The sequence below is a fragment of the Canis aureus genome, chromosome 16 (assembly GCF_053574225.1).
Source record: "Canis aureus isolate CA01 chromosome 16, VMU_Caureus_v.1.0, whole genome shotgun sequence".
Lineage (NCBI taxonomy): Eukaryota > Metazoa > Chordata > Mammalia > Carnivora > Canidae > Canis > Canis aureus.
The window spans coordinates 41,820,400-41,844,734 of record NC_135626.1 but is presented as its reverse complement, the minus strand read 5'-3'; the positions used below and the strand labels follow the sequence as shown (position 1 = coordinate 41,844,734).

General features: G+C 49.6%; 1 protein-coding gene across 4 annotated transcripts; it reads right to left on the bottom strand.

Annotated features, from left to right (window-relative positions):
- Positions 1 to 8,794: 8,794 nt before the first annotated feature.
- CD300LG (CD300 molecule like family member g) lies at positions 8,795 to 21,954 on the bottom strand. Of its 4 annotated transcripts, XM_077853431.1 has the most exons (8): positions 21,739 to 21,948; positions 20,509 to 20,844; positions 17,867 to 17,968; positions 16,823 to 16,907; positions 16,044 to 16,156; positions 14,231 to 14,289; positions 10,985 to 11,086; positions 8,795 to 10,474 (listed from the first exon to the last, which is right to left on the bottom strand). In XM_077853431.1, the coding sequence occupies exons 1-8, from the start codon at positions 21,779 to 21,781 to the stop codon at positions 10,361 to 10,363; spliced, it is 954 nt and encodes a 317-aa protein (XP_077709557.1). In that variant the 5' UTR covers positions 21,782 to 21,948; the 3' UTR covers positions 8,795 to 10,360. The 4 variants fall into 4 exon arrangements, with proteins under 4 accessions (XP_077709557.1, XP_077709555.1, XP_077709558.1 ...); XM_077853429.1 differs by lacking the exon at positions 17,867 to 17,968 and having other exon boundaries at positions 16,823 to 17,120; positions 21,739 to 21,952; XM_077853432.1 differs by lacking the exon at positions 17,867 to 17,968 and having other exon boundaries at positions 21,739 to 21,945.
- Positions 21,955 to 24,335: the final 2,381 nt, after the last annotated feature.

Below are 24,335 nucleotides of genomic sequence, written 5' to 3'. Positions count from 1 at the left end.
AGTAGGCTCCACACCCAGCGTGGAGCCCAATGCAGTGCCTGAACTCACGACCATGAGATTAAGACCTGAGCTGAGATCCAGGGTTGGACACTCTACCAACTGAGCTACCCAGGCGCCCCTCTTCCTCTCATTTTTGAACCACCTTCTTCCGGTCTCCGAGGTGTCCTTGGAAAATGGATATGTCATGATCTTACCTAGCAACCCCACGCTTGTATCTTTGTCCTAATCTAGTGGTTCTCAATCCTGGCTGCCCATTAGAATTGCCTGAGGGTTAAAAAACAAACGAAAACATAATTTCCTGGATTCTACTCCAGATCTATTAAGTCAGAAGTTCTGGAAAGGCTGATTACTATAACTAACATAGTTGTTTATCATTATTGTTGTTATTGTTACTGTTATTTTAAGATTTTAAAAACATTTTATTTATTTGAGAGTGAGCACAGACAGAGAGGGAGCAGACTCCCAGCTGAGTAGGAGAGCCCCACATGGGGCTCGATCCCAGGACCCTGGGATCATGACCTGAGCCAAAGGCAGATGCTTAACTGACTGAGCTACCCAGGCATCCCTAAGGTTTTTATTTTTAAGTAATCTCTGCACCTAAAGTGGGGCTTGAACTCATGACCCTGAGATCAAGAGTCGCATGCTCTTCAACTGAGCCACCTGGGTGTCCCCAACACAGCTTTATTATTAATTTCTTGCTCACATCATATTTGATGGGAATTAGGTGGCACTCCTCTCAATGACTCAGGGATCTAGCCTCTTTCCATTTTTTTTTTCTCTTTCCATTTTTGACATCACCATCTTTAAGAACAAGCTCCACAGGTGTCATGGAAGAGGAATAGAATGTAGGAAATTACTCAGGAATATTATGGACTAGGCCAGTCAGTCCGCTTCCATTGCCCAGAATCTAGTCACGTGGCCCTGGATTGTTGCAAAGGAGCTTGGGAAATGTAGTCTTCCTTGGTACTCAGGAAGAGGAAACAGAATCTAGCCAGCCTCCACTAGGCTAGGAGTGGAGTTTCAGAAGCTATGTTTTAAAAGTTCCCCAAGTGAAAAAAAAAGTTCTCCAACTGATACTATGTGTAGCCAAGTTTCAACCACTGCTCATCTATTTTCATCATATCTTTGGGAGTGGAGGAACTCTCCTTTAAGCCCCAAATTAGCATCTGGATAGTATCCTATTAAAGAGAGTTGAATTTCTTTTCTTTTTCTTTTTTTAAAGATTTTATTTATTTATTCATGAGAGACACGGGGGGGAGGGGGCAGAGACACAGGCAGAGGGAGAAGCAGGCTCCATGCAAGGAGCCCCACATGGAACTCGATCCCAGGACTCCAGGATCACTCCCTGGTGGAAGGCAGGCGCTAAATCGTTGAGCCACCCAGGGATCCATAAGAGTTGAATTTCTAAAATGAATTCTGCTACCAGTTTTTTTTTTTTTTAAATTCTTTTCCCTTCCTGGCACAATAGCATATGGTTAGTAAGGCAGAAAGGATTCTTAATCATCTTATAGTTGGGTAGCTGACCTACAGAGGTGATGAGCTTTGTCCAATGTCACACAGAAAGTCATTGGCAGAGCTGGAACAGACCCCTGGACTCCTGGTTCTCAGGCTGGCGCTTTCTATCCATGTGCTGCCTCCCAAAGATGGAAGGGGATTGATAGAGTCCTGGGTGGGGACACTCAGGCGAGGAAGGCACTGCTGGAGGAGGAACATGGGATAAAAAAGGGAACCATGAGGGGGGCGTGTGGGCTATCTTGCCATCCCCAGAGTCAACTCTGGAAGAAATCCAGGCAACTTCAGGTGGTTGAGGGTATCAACAGCCTAAAGCTTACTGAGCTCTGGCCCCTCCTCCCTGGGGACTGGGTTTGGTGGTGACCCGACAGCTCTGGGAGAGACCTAGCAGGCTGTGTAAGGGAGCAGGGAGGACTACCTAGCTTGTCCCATTGATCTATTTATCTAATCTAATCTAATCTAATCTAATATCAAGATTTTAATTATTTAGAAACTTCTATGTTTTACCTTCTGGCAAAGAAGGTTTCCAATTACTCTTTTGATCAGTAATATTTTTCTTAGTAATATTTTCTTATTTTTTTTAGAAAATGAACTCTAGGATCATTTTTTTCAGAGTACACCCTTTTCCTATAGGGATCCTAGCTGGAATTGCATGAAATTGGGTGATTCATTCATTGGGAAGAATTCTCACTCTTCATTCAGTCTTTCCTGCAGGACCACGGTCTGTCTCCCCTTTACTTGGGTCTCCTTCCAGCCCAGGGCCCCCACATACCTGTCTGCCAAGCAGCACTGGTCAGACTGGCATAGTCTCCAGCCAGCAACGGTCTGATACCAAGGAGAGCACTGTGACTTTCTTATAAAACAAAATTCTTTCCTTCAAAAGGACTGCCCTTGATCCCAAGATTCTTCTACTCCCACCCTACTCTTTGGGTTTTAACCATTTTAACGGTCTTCTTTTTATAAAAAGGATGAGATACTGAATTTTTTTCTTGTTTATGGATGTATAAGCTGACAAAATATATTTTGGAAGTGTTATTGATCCGTGAAATCTCAAAGTTTGGATTAGATCTCTCATTGGGTTTCATTACACAGATGCCCTGCATTTTGTTGAGTATTTTGTACTGGGGTTGCTATTGTGAACAGGGTCTTTTTATTTATTTATTTTTCTATTACATCTTTTTTTTTTTTTTTAAGATTTTATTTATTTATCCATGACAGACACACAGACACACACACACACACACACACACACACACACAGGCAGAGACACAGGCAGAGGGAGAAGCAGGCTCCATGCAGGGAGCCTGACATGGGACTTGATCCTGGATCTCCATATCACACCCTGGGCTGAAGGAGGTGCTAAACCGCTGGGCTACTGGAACTGCCCTCTATTACATCTTCTAATAAATCATCCAGTTGCTTAAAAAATTATGGCATGGAACCTTAAGTATTAATTCAACACCATCTTGTGAGCATCATTGAATAGGGCATTGTCCCTACATCCAGAGGCCTAGAGTCTAAGGGAGCAGAGAGGACAGCAGTCTCCATCAGGATGCTGTGATAAGAGCACAGAGCCCCCCCCCCCAAAAAAAAAGAGCACAGAGCCCCAAGAAACTGCTCTTTGATCAGATAAGCCTGAGGAGGCGTCACAAAGCATTTCCAAGAGGCTATGATGCTGGAGTAAATTCTCAAATTTAAGGTAATGTTTGATAAGCAAATGAATGAATGCTTATCTCACATTGAAAAACTACTGGGGGTACCTGGGTGGCTGAATTGCTTAAGCATTTGCCTTAGGCTCAGATCATGATCCCAGGGTCACTGCATCAGCCCTGCATCAGGGGCTCCCTGCTCAGTGGAGAGCCTGCTTCTTCCTCTCCCTCTGCCCACACTCCTGGCTCGTGCTCTCTCTTTCTCTTGATCTCAAATAAATAAATAAATAAATAATCTTAAAAAAAAAAAAAAAGAAAAACAATTGGCATTTTGGTATTGGGGATATTGAATTTTGGTGCCCACTATGGAAGCCTCATCTGAGTGTGTGTGTGTGTGTGTGTGTGTGTGTAAGGCGAGGGTGGGGCAGCGGAGCTTCTGCTTAAGGCACAGATCACCTAATTCTCATCTACCTTCCATTCACAATTTTTAAAAAATATTTTATTTATTTATTCATGGAGAGAGGCAGAGAGAGAAGCAGGCTCCATGCAGGGAGCCTGATGTGAGGCTCGATCCATCGATCAATCCCAGGTCTCTAGGATCAGGCCCTGGGCTGAAGGCAGCGCTAAACTGCTGAGCCACCCAGGCTGCCCCATTCACAATATTTTTTAAAAAAAAGATTTTATTTATTTATTCATGAGAGACACACAGAGAGAGAGAGGCAGAGACACAGGCAGAGGGAGAAGCAGGCTTCATGCAAGGAGCCTGATGTAGGACTCAATCCTGGGTCTCCAGGATCATGTCCTGGGCCAAAGGCAGGCGCTCAACTGCTGAGCCACCCAGGGATTCCCCCCATTCACAAATTTTTTTTTTTTTTTTTTTTTTTTTTGCATTCACAAATTTTTAATTTAATAAGGGAACACCCATTGCCCTTAGTCTGTCAGCCTATTTTGGCTTTGGGCTATACTTAAGACAACTTAGAATTGCTGGGATAGAATAGGGTCCTTATTTTGGCCTATCTGGGGGCTGAGGTGTATCTTCACATACTTACTTTTTTTTTTTTTTTTTGGTATTGTATTTATTTATTTGACAGAGAGAGAGCAGGAACAGGGGGAGCAGCAGGTAGAGGCAGATGGAGAAGCAGGCTCTCCACTGAGCAGAGAGCCGGATGTGGGACTCCATCCCAGGACCTCAAGATCACAACCCCAGCCAAAGGCAGACATTCAACCACCTGAGCCACCCAGGTGCCCTGTCTTTACATACTTACTTAACGCAGAGAATGAAGCTGTGTTCTCCAAAGAGGGGCAAGAGAACAGGAAGGAATGAGAATCTTCTAAGCCAATCTCAACTGTGCCGTGCCTTTTTCAGCTCGTGTTTCTTCTCTGCTAAATGAGCTCTGCAGTCAGCATATGCACGGCCTCACTTATGCATTGAGACTCTGAAGCCCTGTTTTCTTCCTTTTTTTTTTTTTTTAAAGATTTTATTTATTTATTCATGATAGACACAGAGAAAGAGAGAGGCAGAGACATAGGCAGAGGATGAAGCAGGCTTCATGCAAGGAGCCTGATGTAGGACTCGATCCCGGGTCTCTAGGATCACACCCTGGGCTGCAGGCAGCGCTAAACCACTGCACCATCAGGGCTGCCTTGAAGCCCTATTTCAACTGCTTTCCAAACATATCTCTTCCTGGGCAAGCCTCTTAGCAATTTCCCAAGATCCAAATTCATAGTTGCACGTGTTTGCCATTCATTCTCTCTGTGACCCTCCAAGAACCTGTGTACTCCTCAGGACACTGTGGCATTGTTTATGTGGCTGCTCCTCTCAACCCAATAACCAGAGCTCCTGGAGGGCAGAGGTCAAGCTCTCTTATCCTTCGGTACAAGGCTTAGTACAATTAGAATCAACCCTAAATCATTTCTTTGAACAAACGAATACAATTAACTGAGGTACATTTATTGAGATTTACTTCCCTTAAAAATGTACCAGTTGGGCAATAGTCTTTGAACTTTTGAACAGGAGAGGGTCTTATAAGATACAGTGTGACTCCCTATTTTACACAACGGAGGTGGACCCTGTGTGCATAAGCTTTGAACCCTGTAACCTGTTAGGGTTAGCTAACAGAAGCTTAATTCCTTTTATCACTGCTGGCTTAGCCAATTTTCAGCATGCATTCATGATAAAGGACCTAGAAGCATCTGGAAGTATGATATTTCTGGGACAATACAAAAGGATAAAGGTAAATTTGGCCCCAGTTAGTAAATGGTATGAAACTTTAAACACAGACACACACGCAAACACTCCCAGCTGTAGCTGCACACCTGGAATGGATCCCGTCCACTACAGGAATGTTTTGAAGTACTTAGTAATTTCAATAATGGCTGTAATAGTTATAAAATAACAGATTGATAGCCACTTTCAGGACTCTTGCCTTCAGTAAATCAGAAAATTATTTTATGCTAAAGAATCAAGGAGAAAAAAAAAAAAAAAGAATCAAGGAGAAAAGCTATTGCAAAGTGAGGCTGAGCCTGACAGTCTGCGGAGGGTTGCCAGAAGACAAAGCTGATGATTATAGAGGTCTGCTGAACTTGCCTAGTGAAGGACATCTCTTGGGTGGCAGGAATCCAGCTCCTGAGAGCAGCCAAATGTCCTCAAAAAAGGACCATGCTGGGGTCACAGTGCAGTCTGGGAATCAGATGTGGCAGGTATGGGGCATGAGTGTGCCCCTCTGACCATCGTCCCTGCCTAGGAAGGAGAAAGGGCCATGGAGACAGCATCTGGATGTGGCTTATATGTTTGCCCTCTTTTTTCACTTTCACAAGTCTTGGCATAGAGCCTGACAATTTAACAAATTCTCTAAGCATGTAAGTCCCACCTCACCCATTTTTTTCCCCTAAGACGTGGTCTTCCTTTCAGAAACAGATCTTCTCCTGGTAGTTGCCCATACACCTGCCCTCCTACTATGCAGTAGAGGCTCAAGCACTGATCTGTGGACCATTTCATCTGGGACAATATGAGGAAATTAAGAACAAAGCAGAAAGTTTATCGTTAAACTGAATTTATTTAAGTTTAAGAATTATCATTTATTCTGATGTGGTGATTGTGAATTTTATTTTATCACATGCTGATGTAAGAAATGCCATCTTTTTTTTCTAACTTGAATCAAATCTTTCCCTGAGTCTTTTCTCATCAGAGTAGAAAGAAATGAAATCTCAATCCTGTTTCAGAGGGCTTTGTCCTTTTTGTGCACTCACACAAAGATCTAAGGGACTTATGTAGTGCCTGGAAATGGGAGTCAGAATCACTTTAGGGAGAGTGGTGAACAAGGTACCAGTGTGCTTTTAAACAATGAGATTGCACATAAATCAAGTTTTATTGTGTTGCTGAGCTTGTGGGAAGGGAAATATCCAAGAGGCATGGTGAGTGGACAGGAAAGGTGGAGTTACCCTAAAAGGCAGATGACAATATTAGCATCACATTTGGAAAATTAAATATAAAGCCAGGGGGATCCTGAAGTTCTGGTAAAGTAGGGATCTGGGAAGGGGCTACTCAGTTCCAAGATGATACATATCCTGGACCCTGACAGATGCAAATACAAATCCTTTCTGGGGGAAGGTATCATCGATTTCAACCCCCCAGATTAAAATCCATAGATGGAAGTCATCCAAACATGAGCTCACACTGTGAGACCACAAAATACAAAGGAACAAACCACCACGCGTGATAGTTAACATAAACAACTGCATATTTATATCTCCAGGGACTTTTGATGTTAGGCACAAAGTGTAAACTAACTGTGTGTGTATAAAATATTTAATGGAATAAAAGATGCATTACAAAAATTAACAAGCAGCAGGACTCTAAGATGACCAGTTAAGTTTAAAAAAAGAATCATCCAGAACTTTAGAAATAAAAAATACAAGGATGAAAATACAAACTAATTGTGTGTGTGTGTGTGTGTGTGGGGTTTAACAGCCAATTAAACATAACTGCATAGAGATTAGTAAATCAGAAAGCTGTCCCCTAAGTACTTGGACCTGCAGCATAGTCAGCCCTGAGAGCTTGTTAGAAATGCAGACTCTTGGGCTCCACCCAGAATTATTGAATCAGAATCTGACGTTTAACAAGATTCCCTGTGATTCGTAGGCATGTTCAAGTTTGAGAAGTACTAAACTGGAAGAAAGTACATAGACTGCAGAACAAAGAGATGAGGAGGAGGGAGAGGTTAAAGAGGGCAGTGATAGAGTCTAGAAAAATTTAATTCTGGTCAGTGGTGAGATTAAAAATGTTAGAGCACAGATAACATTTGAAGAGAATATCCTAGAACGATGAAAGGCAGGAATTCACATATATAAGAATTTACATCAGGGATCCCTGGGTGGCGCAGCGGTTTGGCGCCTGCCTTTGGCCCAGGGCGCGATCCTGGAGACCCAGGATCGAATCCCACATCGGGCTCCCGGTGCATGGAGCCTGCTTCTCCCTCTGCCTGTGTCTCTGCCTCTCTCTCTCTCTGTAACTATCATAAATAAATAAAAATTAAAAAAAAAAAAAAGAATTTACATCAAACAAGAAAACCAAATAGTTCATGGCCAGGAGTGAGACCACAGAATATCAAGTAGACAAGTAGAAGAGCAGTCTATGTATTTTGGTGTGTAAACATAAAACAAGGTGTTTCAAGATGAGGGGTTGCAAAGTGACAACTGGTAAAGGAGCGGTCTTTCTCACCTGCCTGGAAGACACAACTGAGCCTGCGCAGTGACAACAGTGAGCATGAAGGGAGTGAACAAATGTCTACAGAGGGTACTTGAGTATCTGATAAATCCATGAAAACTTGGAATCCCAAGGATGCCAATCCTAGGTTGCCTTGGAGAGAGCTGTGCCTCTCAAAAGGTATCAGTCTATTTAGTTGGCACATGGTCTGAAAATAGGCAAAGCGTACGAGTGGGATGACCTGGCTGACCACTTCCTGGTCCCCAGGAAGCCCTGGCTGCAGCAGGTGACAGGTGGAGAGGACAAGAAGGTTCTTTCCCCGCTGGGCAGCCCCAGTTCTTACCACCCTCCCCTGAAGGATTTTTCACAGGGTGAACTTTTGGGGTCTGACACCACTAAGACTTGTTGCTCCCTACCTTCTCCAACATCTGGGCATACACTCTGCCCAGATGCCAGGCAGAGACCCCAGAGCTCACACCGGAGAAGGTAAAAGAGCTTACCCATCCCTGGGGCCCTGGGGGGTGCTGGATGGCACTTTCTGGAGAGTTTCCCTTGTTTTATCAGACCTGCTCTACCTTGCCCAGCCCTCTAGGCTCACTGCAGGGGCATTCCTGAGTGGTTTCTCCTGCCATACCCACAGCGACAGGGGTAGAGGCTGGTGAGGACTTTGAGAAATGCTGGTTGGAAGGCTCTGGTGGGAGTGAAATTGGTTCTGTCATTTAAGGAAGCAATGGGTATAAGTAATTTCAAAAATGTTTACACCCTATGACCTGGCACTTCCACACACACAAATCCTTCTTAAAGAAGTCTGCAAATGCAAATAAAGCCTTGTGTAAAGACTCACCATGCTGTTATTTATAATAGCAAAAATAGAAACAAATATCGAATGAAAGAGAATTGAAATAAATGGAAGCACAGTGAGGAAATATCACAGAGCTGATAAACATTTTATTTATAAAGTTTGGTAAAATATGGAGAAATGTTTATAAGAATTAGTGGGGGGATGCCTGGCTGGCTAGGTCGGTGGGGCATGTGATTCTTGATTGGGTTGTGAGTTTGAGCCTCACATTGGGCATCGAGATGACTTACAAATAAAAAATTTTTAAAAAGCATTAAAGTGGGAAAAGCAGGATCTAAAGTTGTATATGCAAAATAATTTGTAAGAGAGAACACCAGTAAATGATGTGAAGGGAAAAAAAAGGAAAAGAAATGCAACAAAATGCCGCAGTGATCACAGTGATGGTCTGGAGGAGTGGTGAGCCTGAGTGAGTTTTCTTCTCCTCCTCCGCCTGGATTTCTAACTTTTGTATACTGAGCAACCACCCATTTCACTTTTTAAAGAAAGTTGAAAAAGAGAAAAAAAAAAAAAAAACAAAAACGAACAGTCTTCTTATTCTATCCCCTCCCCCTTCCCTCTCCAGGGGACCAGCCTCAGGGTCATCATTGGGTTCCTCTTAGGTTCCTGCCCTGTCTCCTCTCTCTAGCCCTGTAGACACCCACCTGCACCCAGTACTTTTCAATCCCTCCCTAACCCCAGCCCACAGGCAATTAACCCTTTCTCAATGAGGAAGGAGCCAAGCTTTTCTCCAGCCTCCTTCCAAAGCCTAGGATGCATGGCTGGGTGGGGAGCTGGGAAAGACAACGCCTCCCTGCCAGTCCTGGACTCACCCCTTCCAAGGTGCACCTAACCTGGGCTTGGACTCGGATGGGCCCAGGAAAGCCCCCAACTGGGTCATGGTGTCGTGGGCAGAGCAGCCCCTATTGTGTGTGTGTGTGTGTGGGGGGAGGCGGAGCAGGTGGGAGACCCCACACACCAAATGTAGCCTCTAAACTGGATGAACCTGAGCCCACTGCTTCTCAAATTCAAGTATAAGAGCCACCTGACACTGTTAGAAATGCAGAGTTGTGGGGCCAGCCCCAGAGATGGTGTAGAGCCCAGGAATCACATTTTTAACTAGCTTCCTGAAGGAGTGGGATGCAGTCACATTTTGAGAAATCAGAACCTTGTCTATCCCCTGGCATGCTCTTCCTCCTCCTCCTTGCACACTTATGCAGGAGAAAGTGGTGCTGAGTCAGGATGGAAGGGAGAAGAAAGTGGGGGTCTTTTGCTGGGTACCCCGGTGCAAGGGATCTCTTGTAGCAGATACAAACTCAGACCAGATCTCCTGAGCCTTGCCTGGCTCTGGCGAGCTCCAGAGGCTGCCCGCCCCGCCCCGCCCCGCCCCACCCTGCCCAGGGATGTGAACATATTGAGGAGGTCCCAGTCTCCCCACTGGAACTGTGAGGCCACCCCCTGGGGCTGGCCAAGGCTTCCAGGTCAGGCTGGGTGTGCAGGAGGAGAGCCTGGGGAGGGTTGGGGAGAGCCTGGGGAGGGTGGGGGAGAGCCTGGGGCCTGGCAGGTGAACTCTGAAGCTATAGCGGAAATTGATTGGGGTTAGTGCAAATCTAGCCGTTCAGATTCCCGGCAGGCTGGCCTGGGGGCACTCTTGCCATGCTAGACTGAGATGAACTTTGAGAAGCAGAGCTCCTCCTCCGACATGTGGAGGGGAGGCCCTGGGATGATGTTCTCCTCCGGGTCCTGCAAAGGCGCTTCACTTTCTTCTGAACTCTGCAAAGAAAAAGCAGTCAGGGGTTGAAAAGCAGAGCGCAGCCGGGGGTCTCCAGGTAGGGTCCACCCCAGCCTTTCCCACAGTTCTGGGCCTCTGTCCATCTAAGGAGCACAGACCAACAAGGTCTTCCCAGAACCCCCAAACTCTGATTCATGCCCTCACCTCTTTCCAAACATCTTCCTCCCGGACACCCCCAGAACACCCTCATGGCCTCTGGCTAGGTTTTGCCTGCAAGTGTTGGAATCCTGCCAGCCCAGAGCTCTTTAAACTGTGACTACCAAACTATTCAAGAACTTTCTGGATGGGAAAATGAGGATGTAAGTTCGGGAGTCCTGACTCCCGAATGAAATGGCCTGCGCCTATGGTTATGGTGGGCGTAGGTGGGCGGATGCAAGGGGCAGTGTTCTGGAAGCGGATGCTGAGGAAAAAGGCCCCCCCATCACTTCCCTGCATTGTCAGAGAGGAGCCAGGGTAGGTGACTCCAGATCCCCGGCGCCCTCTGTTCACACCTGGCTGAGGCACTGGATTTCTGTGCATGGGCTGGCGGCGGGCTCTGGGCTGGCGTGAGGCCCAGAAGGCCCTGTGGGGTTGATCACGGGGTACTCCAGCGGCTGAAACAGAGACTTGGTCAGAACAGCCCCGTTCCTGGTGGCAGGGATGGTCCACCCGCCCCAGCAAGGGGGAGCCACGGGAGAGCACGGGATAGGGGGAAGAACACAGGCTGTGGAGTCAAAGCCCCTCCGTCCTATTTCCTACATCTCAGAGTGACCTTGGGCACCCACTAACCTCTCTGAGGCTCAGTCTCCCCAGCTGTAAAATAGGGATAAGAATTTTACCCTCAAGGTTATCACGAACATTTGTGGTAATGTTTTATTGCTCGACACCTGGGAGCTCCTGGAATGATTCATTCATTTTCACTATTGTCACTTCTATCTTTAAAGCAGAAAGAATGTGCAGGCTGCAAGTTCCTGGCAGGCCCCGGGGAGGGCAGCGTCGAACACCTCAAAGGCTCACCAGATAACAAACCACAGAGAAAAAATTCTTTATAAGTCATAAGCCTGAGCACCCTCTTCTAGGTCGGATAAGGAAGCCAAGGCCAAGCAAAGAGAGGTAGGTAGTCCAGGGTGAGTAGGAGCCATCTCGGGACCAGCAGTGGGGCAGAAGAGGCTGGAGCCGGCCGGGGCCCCCAGGCAAGTCTCCCAGGTGTCCCCGCCGGCAAATCCCGTGGCTCGATGGGCACTGAAGACAAAGAGGCTCCTGTTTTCTGGACATCTACTGGGGTCTCATCTCATGATTTCCCAACCACAACTCCGTGAGATGGGGATATTGCAGCTCAGAGAGGTGAGGTAACTTGCCAGATGTCACACAGCTACCAAGTAGCTGAGCTGCCACTAGGACTCGTGACCATGTGACCTTAGACCCAAGCTCTTTTCCAATCCCATGCTACCATCCTGGCAGGGCATGCCGCACACTTCCCTTTGTTTCAATGTCGCTCGTCCCCTAACTGCCCCCTCTGCACCTGCTTCTATCACTGCCCTAGCTGAAGGGGGTGGGGCAGAGGTGGACATCTGAGCCCTCTCTGGCGACACATTCCATCTTACAGGAAAAGCTGAAAATCAGAGCAGAAATCCTCAGCAGGGCTGGGGCTGGGGGGACGAGGTGATGAGGGAATGGGGTGGGGTGAGTGGAAGGAGACTTCACTTTCAGTCAGGGCCCTGGTCTCTCCTAGTCCTTGCCTATGGTGAGGACACAGCAGAGCCGGGGCCTGATCAGGACTCCTGGCGTCAGGTCGATTCCCCATTCATCCCATCTTAACAGCTTTCTGATTTGGCCCCAACGCAGCCACTGCTGACCGCTGACCACTGGCAGCCACAGAAGCGTCCCCTGCTCCCAGGTGACTGAATTTGAGGAAAGAATCTCATGGGGCAGAGACCAAACCACACATGCAGGCAGTGGCCAGGACCACTACGCTACGTCCAGGGCGGCAGAGTGGGTCCCTCATTGGTCCCTCTACCCACGTCATGGGCCATGGGCTGTTCCAGCAACTGCGGAGGCATTTTCTGTGTTGTTGAATATACAAGACGTATTAGGAGAGCCTCTGTGTCTAGGTGCTAGAAAAATAGCAGGGGATCAGGGAAGCCCAGTACTCCCACTTGCGCTGTTCCAGGAGCCCTGCTATCCCAGGTTCATGGATGGAGAAAAGTTCTTTCTTCTGAGTCTAGGGGAACAGTCTTGGGCTGAGCAGGTGGCTCCATTCCTCAAACCCTCCACACTTCGATGTGGCAGAGTGGGAGAGGCACAGGGCACTGCTGCCAGCCTCACAGACTGGATTAGTTTCCCCAGCTCTGCCTCTTTCAGGATGGGTCTCTCTGGGCATATTACTTATGCTCTCTGAGCCTCTATTTCTTATTCTGTAAGAAGGGGGTAATAATAGCACCTACTTAGTACAGGAGTTATGAAGGTTCTGTGACATGGGTAAAGCCCCTGGCACACAGTAGGTATTCCTTAAAGAGTAAAATGAGAGCTTCTTGAAATAGCTCTCTGGACAAGGGAAATGCTAGTCTGGGCCCTCATACTTCCCTCTGAGTTTTACACCCCCCTGGGGCTCTCTGGCAGAGCCAGGAGAATGCCCCCTTCCCTCTTTCACCTGAATGTGGGCAAAGAAAATCCCAAACCCTTAAAATTCCACCTGCAGACTCTTCTAAAAACTACAAAGGCGCCAAAAAGGAAATATGCCAAAAGCTCTCGATTGGTCATGTTCACAGCATCTTGTCTCTGACCCTCCCCGCAAGGGGTCAGCCCCCTTCCCAGCCCCTGGGGCCACAGGCCCTGCATCCCTTCCTGCCCCTCCCACGTGAACTGGGACAGGGACAGGTTCGGCAGGCAGGAAGCAGTCCCAGGCAGCCCTTCCTGGGTGGGCAGGGTGGCGGCAGCGTGGGCAGAGGGGCTGGTGTAGGTGGTCTCTGCTGGGCCTCCCCAAGCAGTGCAGCACAGCACAGAGGTTCTCCCTCCCGCCCCGTCCCCCTTTTAGAGGGCAGGATGTGCCCTAAGATGCACAGCCTGCACAGTCAGGACGCTGGTCTCTGGAGGACAGTGGCAGCCCCCCTCCCCATCTGCGTCCATGACCTTTATCTCACTCCTGTCTGCTGCCTCTGGCCTTGCTGGGCTTCCTGAGACAACAACAGCTGCTTCCTAAACCAAAGCCCAAAACCCCATTCCTGCCCTAGCCTCTCCCCAGGGGGATGGGGCCTGAGTCTTTTGTCCTCACTGGCGCCAGGAAAGAAGGCAATGGCAGCTCCCCTTTCCTGCCCTCTCAAGTAAGAGAATGAAGTGGAGGCATCTCTGTAAACAGCTGGGGGGTGTGGGTGGGGGAAGCGAGGCAGGTGGGGCTTGTGTCCTGAACCTGTGGTTTTGCAGCCCTCCCAAAGCCCAAAGATCCCTAGGATCCAGCTCTGACAGTCTCTGACAGTCTCTGATTCTTAAAGCAGCGGATGGGGGGTGTGGGTGGGATAGGAGGGCGCTTAGCCTGGGGAAGTCCCTGCCTGGCACCTGCTAGGAAGTCAAAGCGAGAAGGGCCACTCTGTTGGCTTTGTACCCTGTTGGCTTGCAGAGATCCCCCAGAGATGGGAAGCAAGCCCTGACTGTCGGACAGTCATAGACAACGCAGTAGGGAAATGCAGAGACAGGGCCCAGGAGTCCTGATGTCCCGCCCCACAGGGATCCGAGCTTGGGCTTCGGCAGGCTGCCTTCCTTACCGAGTGTGAATGTGAGAGGTGGACCTTCTTGTTCCTCTGTGTCTCTGCGGCCAGGTGAGCTGAAAGAGACCAGCAGGAGTACCCTGAGGCCAGGAGCAGCTGGGAGCAGCCCACTAAAGCTCCACAGAGGTGGACTGGCCCACTTGCACTTGGGAGTGGGGGCTTCCCAGAGGGAGCAAGCAGATGGGTCAGGCAGGCAAGCTGCTTGGACTTCTAGCTCTGTTCCAAAGCAGTGATTCAGCCTTTTTGGGTACATGGAAATCTCCGTGTGTGGGCCAGAGACTGGCTGGGAAAGTAATTCTAGGTGCTAAGGTCATTGCTGCTTCTTTTTAAAAAATTTTGTTTGAATTCATTTTGCCAACATATAGTATAACACCCAGTGCTCATCTCATCATATCATTGCTTCTTAAACCTCAGTGTACATTACAGGATCCTGGGACATTCTATGAAAATGCCGATTCTAACTCGGCAGGTTTGGGTTGAGGCCTGAGGGTCTTTTAACAGGCTTCCAGGGAACGTTGCTGCTACTAGCTGGGGACCACAATTCAAGAGGCAAGGGGCTAACAAGTTCTGAGGTCTTGATCAAGAATGCTCCCTCCCTGTGTGCTCCTCTGGGCTCCTCTGTGGTGACAGGGCCAAAGCTGACATTTCTTCCTGGGGGCCACACAGGGAGAAGTCAGAGGCAGGCCCAGGATGCCCCCGCCCCGCACAGCCATCTGCAGTAGGAGAACACCGCCAATTTGCAGAGTGTTTGGCACACAACTTCCTGGTTCCACCGCTTCCTGGTTGTGCAAACTCAAGGCAAGTTGCTTAAACACCCTGCCTTAGTTTCTCCCCCTGGAAAATGGGGACACTTGTAATGAGTAGTTTCTAATGCTACAGTATGGAGAGCATTAGAGGAGATAAAAGCAATAACAGCTACACAAAAATGCCTGGCACATGGCAGCTCCTCTGATTTATTTTTCGGCCAACCTCTCAACCAGTGCTGTCTGCCAGAGTAGCCACGAGCCACATCCAAGTGGTGACACGGGAAGCATGGCTGCTCTGAATTATACCAGGTTTTAAAGGCTCCACAGGGAAAAAAATGTAGAATCTGGAAGATGTATCATGAATATTTTTATATTGATTCCACATCCAGATGATAACCAAGTTAATAAAGTATATTATTAACATCTCTAGTTTCTTTTTACCCTTTCACATGTGACTTTTAGAGAAGTTTAAATTGCATACGTGGCTTGGATTCTATTTCTGCTGAACTCGTATTCTATTTCTGTTCTATTTCTCCTGTAGTCTGTATCTGTGATCCCAAAAAGCCATGGCTCAGGGAAGTTAGGTGACTGGCCCAAGGTCACACAGCTTAAAAGGTAGCAGAGCTGGGATTTGAAGCCAAGTCCTGACAGGAGTTGATCACCTCTCAAGACCCCGAGGCAGGTGTTAGGTCATAGCATTCATCCTGTTCAAGAGCTTAGTCTCTATTCCTGGCCTCTCCACCCCTGGCCATAGCAGTCACCCAAGGAACTGTACCTGCAGAGGCTGGATGTGGATTTGCTGGGATCAATAGGGACAGAAGTGATTGATGAGCTTGGATAGATGGGAGCAAGCCAAGAGCCCCCACTCTCCCATTTGCACATTTGAATTGCTTTTTCCTAATGCTGACTGACCTGTGGTTCCCTCAGATGGGAAGAGCGGGGCTCCTGGTACCCATATCTCAAATGGACACACTGACCCACAAGGTCTCGGTGGGGTGGTCGGGGGACTGCAGGTCTCAGCAAGGTCCCTGGCCTCCCACCCCGTCCAGTCTACTTCTGCTCACCTTCCTTCCTCCAGCGGAGCAGATAGCTGCCAAGGGCAGCCAGGCCTGCGGCCAGCAGAAGAGCCAGCAGCACCAGGACAGGGGCCAAGATGCGGACCATTGGGATGGAGACTCTGTGGGCGAGACAGAAGGAGCCCAGCAGCCGTCAGCAGATGTCAGTGGCATGCTGTGCACCACAGCATTCTTCGTATGCATCCCGGCCATGTCCCTTGTCTTTCCCAAAGAGATCAGAGGGCACCAGGGACCATGGCACCTGGTCAGTCCTGGGGGCAGGGACCCAGCCCCCACTACCTACCCCAGGAAACACTTTCAGCTGGGTCTGAACTTGGCAGTAGTTACCTGGATGCCTCAGGCAGGGAAGCCTCAGCCAGTGACTGAGTGCAGGTATAGATAATCCCCAAGAACCAATCCTTCAGACCAGGGCTCCAGTGGGGTAAGAAAAAACATATATTCATGCTTGGCACACGGTCCAGAGCAAGATGCACAGGGCCATCTGGGCCACTGCCCCTTAGGCTAGTGCGGGGAGAGGGCTGGGGACCTTCCACCTCAGGAGGGCCTATGTGTCCAGAGCAACAGGGCTGCTGGCTGGGCAGTGCCCATTGTTCACTGCTCAAGGGCCCTGCTGGGGGGCGGATGGGGCCCAAGTCTGTGCTATAAGCTGCAGCCCTAATAGGGGGCTGTGTTTGCCTAGAGGAAGGAGTGCTAGGTCCTCACTTGCTCCAAGGCACCTTGTGTTTTGGGGATGGCCTGAAAGGTGACCTTGGTCATCCGAGGCTCACCTAGACACAGAGCTGCTGCTGCTGGGGGCCAGAGTGGTGTCCTCTGCTGAGCTGGAGTCCGGCCGTTTGGAGAGGCGGGAGGTCCCTGCATGAGGAGAGGTTGCTTCATGAGGAGAGGTCTCCGCATACGGAGAGGTTCCTGTGTAGGGGTAGCTTCCTGTGCGCGGAGAGGTTCCTGTGTAGGGGTAGCTTCCTGTGCGCCCGTATGGGGAGGTCCCTGCGAACGTAGGGGCCGAGGCTGAGGCCCCTGTCTTCCCCTGCTTGGCTGTGGTGACTGTTTGGTGGAGACCAGGAGAAGCTACAAGTCCAAAAGCAATGCCTCAGCACTTTCTCGGACCCTTGCATCCCAGCATCCCCAGACCTCTGACCCTTGACCCCTGAACCCTAGCCTCCCCAGGACCAAATTCTCATAATATCCCCAGCTAAAGGACACCCAGGGAAGCAAACAGAGGCCTAGATGAAGCCACTGTGGGGAAGCTGACTGTAACTCAGGCAGGCACGCCTCACACCCGAGCATAATTTTCAGCCCCTTGTGGTGCCCGCTGACTGAGTAATCACACCCCTGTGTCCACTCCATGGCCCATTCCAGCGGCCATGCAGCACACACAGGCCTCCCCCTACAGTCCTGACCAGTCATTACCTCGGGTCACCACACGCCCAGCCTCACCATCGCTGCCTGAGCAGGCCTTGACTGCTTTCAACAGCCACAGGATCAGCAGGGCGGGGCGGCAGGGACAAGTTCAGAGGCCAGGGTCCAAGGGCCTACCTTTCCTGCTCACCCCTCCAACCCCAGGTGGAGCAGACAGGACACAAGCCTGCGGGTGGGGCTGGGCCTCCTCCCTGGGCTCTGCTGCTGCTTAGGTGACCCTAAGCCTTGTGACCTGACCCCCCCCCCCCCCCCCCCCCAGGGCCTGATTCCTCTGCTCACAGTACAGCTCCCAGGCGCTGGGAGCCACGGAGTGCAGTGTCTGGCTACAGGCAGGCACTCACGGGATGTTGCTTTATAGGGGGGTGGGGGGAGAGACAGAAAAACCATGCACTCACTTAATTCTGGGGGCTGAGTTTGCCAAGCTTTTGCCTTGGGCTGGAGGCTCCTGGTAGCAAGAGGCTGAAATGAGGGAGTGGGGGAGGGAGGACAGCAAGGACCTACGGGAAAGGGAGAGGCTGGTCTCAGGGGAGGCCAGGATCGCCACTCTGAGCCAGGTTTTCTGCCCAGCTTGCAGCCAGTAGCTGTCCTGCCCCCACCACCCCATTCAGATCTCCACCATCATCTGCCCCCAGTCACTTAGGAGCCACGGATGGTAGATTCTAGTGGGTTGCTGGTCTCCCCGGTCCTGCAGTCCCCTTGGCCTCCCCCTCAGCTCAGACCTTAGCTTCCTGCCCGCCAGCCTGCTCTTCCACACCACTCTTTACACCAACGCTGCTTTATCTCTAAAATACAGACTGGATCCCGTCACTTCTTGTGTCACGACACTCAGTGGCCCTCACTGCCTATAAGCTGAAGCTCGAGCTTCTTACATGTCTTTCAAAGCCTTTTAGACTCAGACCTCGGTGCACCGCCTTGGCCTCACTTCTCCACCCTCTGCGGCACCTGCCATACCTCTATTTGCCCTCTATTCCCAATTAAGTGAGTGGCCCACCCGCCTCCATGCCTTTGGCGTGCTGTTCCCATGGGTGCTATGCCTCTCCTCTCCACCTCCACCTAACACACTTCTCTCTGTCCTCAAGTGCTGGTTCAAAAGCAGCCTCTCCACCACGCCTTCCCCAGAGGAAGTGGTCCCTTCTTCCCGAGTAGCCAAAGTTGAGCCTGCTGCCGGTGGTCTCCCACTGCCCTATGCCGCACCATTGTGCACCAGTAGATGTCTTACTGGGTCTCCCTGAGAGGCTGGGAGGACAAAATGCCCAGCCTCTCTGCGCTGTACAGGGGGCACAAACGTGGTATGATGGATCTTCCCCCCCACCCACTGGAGCTGGCGAGCTCCCTGACTCCCCAGGACCCCTCGGTCCCCTCCTCGCTGGAGTGCCATCCAGGACTCCCTCCCTGGCCCCATCATTCTCTTTTCTAATATGAGGTCAGGTTTTTTCTGATTTGTCTGAGTAAAGGATCAAATCTTCTACAAATAAAGAGAATTTATCTTTTCCTTTCTGATATTTATACTTCTTTATTTTGTCCACATCTCATGGCCTAGAGCCTCCAGGCAATGGGGAATGAAAGAAATGATAGTGGATACTCTTGTCTTGTTTTGGCCTTTCTAGAAATTCTAATCTTTCTCCATATTCAATGGTGTGCCGCAGACGGCTCACACTAACTCTGGAGAGCGAACTGTTCACTCTTCAGGAATTTTGTGAGCTGGTCGTTAAACCATTAGTAGCTGGAAATTGCTGAGGGAGGGGGCATTTAAACCACAGAAACTGGCAAGCGTGGCAAATCGGAGCTTCCCCAGCTAAACCTTCACCAGCACACCACTGCCATTAGCCTTTATTTTCTATATCCCAAATATCATCCAAGAAAGGTCAACATCTGACACAGGATAACACAATAATGCATGTATCATACACAAATAAATGATTATAAATGAGGTCAAGATTTAAGAGAGCCTCAAATATAGGTAGAATTGATCCTCACTAGGTAAGAACAAAGCTGAATACTGATAAGAACCAGAAGAGATCAGATAATCTTGTAAATAATGGACAACAGGTTCAATATGGCTACAATGCTGCTGTTATTATTTGGGGAGCTAATTTCTATTTCCTTGAATTAAAATAAAGATCGACGGATGTCAGGGATCTGGCAGTGGGGATGGGGTGGGTCCCAGCCATGGGGCCAGGAGAGGGAAAGAACAGACACCAAAGTGAGAAAAAAAAAAAAACCTGGATTTGAATCCTGGCTTCATCACCTCCTGCCATGAGACCTCGGGCAAATCATTTCATCTCTGTAGCCTCAGGCCCCCATCTGTGAAACGGGATACAAAGACCTGCCTCACCCTCACTGGCCGGCAGACTACAGCTGCCCACTCCCCTGGCCCCTCTCTGACTTCTCTCTTCTCAGCTCAGCGGGTCCAGGTGGGATTCTGGGCATCCGGAAAGATGCTCTATCCTGAGCCAGAGTCCCCTAGTGTCCCTGAGCTCAATGAGCTCTTCCCTCCGAGGTTAGATCCCAGGCCCTCTTTGCACCTGCCTTTGGGACTTCAGGATCTGGGACAGAGAAGCAGGAAGGGAGAGCTGAGGCCACCAGCAGGGTGAGGCCAGTGTGGCCACGGCTGGGGCACTTGGAGTGGGCCTGGGATGCATAATCCTGGCCTGCAGAAGCCTCAGGAATATCTCACACTCCCAAGAGGGAGTCTTTTTATTCCATGGGATGTCCATCTCGTCCCTAGCCCATGCGCTTTCTCTCCCACACCTGGGCGAAGAGGAAAGGCACTGAGCATGGAGTTCCACAGATCTGCGCGGTGGGACCTCGCAGAAGAGCAGCTGGGGCTCATGCTGCCCCACCTGTTCTCCCGTGGCTGCTGAGCGCTTGACCGGCATCATCTCACTGAGTCCTTGAGCCCCTCGATGGCCTTGGTACAAGCACTACACTTCTTGGCGATGGGGAAACAGGGTCTTACACTGATCGCCACCCACCTGTCCTTCTTCCCCTCTGCATCACCTGTCCCCCACCTGGGGGAAGGAGAGACATTTGTTACCTGGAAAGACAAGCAGGGAGACCAGGAAAGACTCATCTCTGCCCAGTTTGGAGACCCCACAGAAGTATTTCCCGGCATCCTGCAGGGTGAGTTTCCTCAGGGTCACGCTGAGTGTGAGTGTCTGGGGGCTGTCTTGGATGGACACCCTGCCCTCCGTCGTCTCCTGGCCGTCCTCTCTTGCATAGATGGTGTTAGAGCAGTGGGAGACAAAGATCCCGCGCTCCCTGCACCAGTACTTTCTATACGTCTTCAGCTCCTCCCTGTAGGTGCACTGCAGAGACACGGTGTCGCCTTCAAACCCACTGATCTCCTTGGGGCCCACCATGGCTCTGTAACCTGAAACCATAGCAGCGCTGGAGGTCAGAACTCCTTGGATTCAAGTACCAGGGTCAAGACCAGAAGACTCCTTCTCAGTCACTCCCTTCTGCGGCAGGCCTGGAAGAACTGGTGGTCCCTTCCCCATCAAGAGAAACTGGGACAGGGCTGTTGCTGTTTCCCTAAACCTGGTGTACTGAAATGAAGGGTGGTGATGGGGACGTTCTAGACTCAGACAGCCCAGAGTTTAAATCCCAGCACTGCCACTTAATAGCTGTGTGAGCTCAGGGAAGTTGCTTGCCCTCTCTGGGCATCTGGGCTTTCCCAATTACAGTTGATGATGACAGTGTCCTTCCTATTTTATTGATCTTAAGATGCTAATTATAGGTAAGATGCACCATGATTTTATATACAATTTTAAAAAAGCATTACGACTTGAACAATTGTCTTCAGTTACAAGATATATCCTGATGTTTGATGTTAAAATTAAAAAAAAAAAAAGAGGCAGACCTGTGAACTGATGAAACAGAATCATCCCTTATGTCTCAGGATTGTTACGAGTGGTACAGTAGGGGTGCGAGAAATATTTGCAGAGTTTGCCATGGCAACCACATAGGGGGTATCTAGTCTGCCTCCAGGCTGGGTGCAGAGTAGGAAAATAAAGATGAGAGAGGTAAAGCCTCCCTCATAGCCACCTAACCATGATGGGTTTGGAACCCAAAGGTCTGGGAGAAAACCTGGCTCTGCCTTCCAGAAACAGCAAATGCCTGCCCCCTCTGCAGGCTGAGGACCAGTGCGGCGGCGAGGCTGGGTCACAAAAATGAAAAGTAGGTTCAGGAGGGAGGTCCTCTCCCCGCCAGCTTGGGCATGCGCCCCACGCCCCTCCACCACCTCCCTCTCCCGCCCCCATCTCACCTGGGAGCAAGAGGCAGCCCCACAGCACAGTGAGGGGCCACATGGTGGGCGCTGGACCTGCAGGAGCACACGCGGGAACTGGGAGCTCCTCTCGGGGCCACGGGGGACTCTAACTTCCTCCAGAGGCACGAGAACTGCACAAGGAAGGGAGGGAGGGGCCGGGGAGGTCACCCCTCGGCGCACAGAGGGAGGCGCCTCTTCCATTCCCTTTACCGACTGACCCTCCGCTCTGGTGAAGCGCCCAGCGGTGTGCCGCGCCCCCTCACCCCCACCCCCTGCAAACCACCCAGGCGCATCTCGCAAACCCGTGCCCCTTGGGTCTTAACCATGCCCACTGCCATGCACTCCAGAAGGTCTTTTGCAGAATTCAAGGTGTACAAGCATGAAAACATTACATATTGGCTTTTACGAACCTTTAAGTGATTTAGCTTTTCCTTCCATTGTGAGTGTTTGCAGTGCCTGTGACTTTTTCACAAAAAAAAAAAAAAAAAAAAAAATTCATGGGTAGCCCGGGTGGCTCAGCGGTTTAGCGCCTGCCTTCGGCCCAGGGCGTGGTCCTGGAGACCCGGGATCGAATCCCAGGTCGGGCTCCCTGCATGGAGCCTGCATCTCCCTCTGCCTGTGTCTCTGCCTCTCTCTCTCTCTCTCTCTCTCTGTGGCTCTCATGAATAAATAAATAAAATCTTAAAAAAAATCAGACATTGGCACATAGGGTTGTCGCCAATAACTCGAAATATCGTATGTACTCCTCAGTGTAAAATAACTAGTTACCAGGTCTGCCAATAGGGCTGGTGATTCAAAGCATTGATGAAGCCAATGCATTACTCTATCACACACTTAAAAATATTCTGATGACCACTTCAATACTATTGGCTTCCTTTTAGGCGTCTGTATATTATTTTATATATTTAAAAGACGATTATTCTGAGAGGAGGTCCAAAAGCTTTACCAGGGGCAGTGCCCCCTCCTCCGCCGTCGCTTCCCGGAGGACGCAGTACCGCTTTCGGCCACCGGGCGGCGCTGCGAAAGGAAAGGAGGGAAGCGGACGGGCTGGGCCGAGCGGGATACCTGGAGCCGCCTGCAGGCCGCGCTGTAAGGCTGGCCTCCCCAGCCGCTTTAAATTGGGCATTCTAGAAAGCGAATTAGCAATTTCTTATCACAGAATTGGATCCTCCTTTCAAGGAACAAAACACACACGCACACTAGAGGGAGCCCTGACACATCATTTTTCAAAATAGCTCTGTCAGCGGTGGGCAGGGGGCGGGGGTGAGGGGAGGTTGATTGGAAAGTTCATACCGATGGCAAGCGAAATTTTACACAATTCAGGAATGTTAAAAAATAAAAATAAAAAAGAGAGACACCTGGGTGGTCCAGTCATTGAGCGGCTGCCTTCGGCTCAGGTCGTGATCCTGGGATCCTGGGATGGGGTCCGGCATGAGGCTCCCCTGGGAGGGGAGCCTGTTTCTCCCTCTGTCTGTGTCTCTGCCCCTCTCCCTGTAAAGCCAGGGCTGTTTGGCATATATGGCTCCACATGTACAGGTGGAATTTTTCTCACTTAGTGGTTTAATGTTTGAAGCATTAACTCAGTTCTGGGAGGGGAGATTTTGTGTGTGTCTGTGTGTGTGTGTGTGATTCTGGCAATGTGAGGAGACACCCTCAACTTCAGGATGACTAGGGGCCACTGCTGGCATGGAATGAGCAGGGGCCCTGGGACCTGACTCCATCATATGTACAGACTACAAAAGGTAATCAGTATTGCAGTTTTAAAAAGACAGATTAAAATAATATTTATTCTAGACTTTGATTGTTATCTCTCTTTTCTGTGTCTGTCCGTATACAGAATAAATTCTGATCTTACTTTTCTTAAATCCCAAGTTATATATTTTCAGCAGGGGCAAGTATCTGACACTTCATTATGTTTTCTAGTGTCATGGGGCCCCAGCACTGACATTTTGAAATATGTGTTATTTGGTTACAAATTGTTTTCCTTTTCTTTTTTTCTCCTCTGTTATAGTTCAGGTATGGCATTGTGATTTTTTAAAAAATTAAGTGTACGAGAAGGCCTATTATTTATGGTTGTCATTTATGGAGAGTAAAGGAAGTGTTACCAAAAGTTGTATTTTTATGAAGACGGTGTTGGGTCCAATAAGCATCATCCCTGTTCTCTTCACAAGTATTTGACGTCCTTCCCTCCACCTTCCCAGCCGCACACCTAGCCAGGAGCTGGACTTGAGGACCCCATTAGAAACAGATCATCAGGGCAGCCCCGGTGGCAGCGGTTTAGCCCAGCGGTTTAGCACCGCCTGCGGCCTGGGGCGTGATCCTGGAGACCCGAGATCAAGTCCCACGTTGGGGGCTCTCTGCGTGGAGCCTGCTTCTCCCTCTGCCTGTGTCTCTGTCTCTCTCTCTCTCTCTGCATCTCTATGAATAAGAAAGAAAGAAAGAAAGAAAGAAAGAAAGAAAGAAAGAAAGAAAGAAAGAAAGAAAGAAAGAAAGAAAGAAAGAGAAAGAAAGAAACAGATCATCAGGCCCCAAAGCGGTGCATGAGTTGGGGAGGAGGGCCTAGAGCAAAGCATTGGCGTGGGCATCGCAGCTAA

Bases quoted from the DNA above. Each gene is read 5' to 3' on its own strand.
- CD300LG (XM_077853429.1), bottom strand. From the start codon at position 21,781: ATGTGGCCCCTCACTGTGCTGTGGGGCTGCCTCTTGCTCCCAG. The intron at 14,290-16,043 runs GTGAGCAGAAGT...GGTCTCTTTCAG, and splicing joins GCTCCGCTGGAGGAAGGAAG to CTCACCTGGCCGCAGAGACA. The intron at 10,475-10,984 runs GTGTGAACAGAG...TTTTCTTTGCAG, and splicing joins AAATCCAGTGCCTCAGCCAG to AGTTCAGAAGAAAGTGAAGC.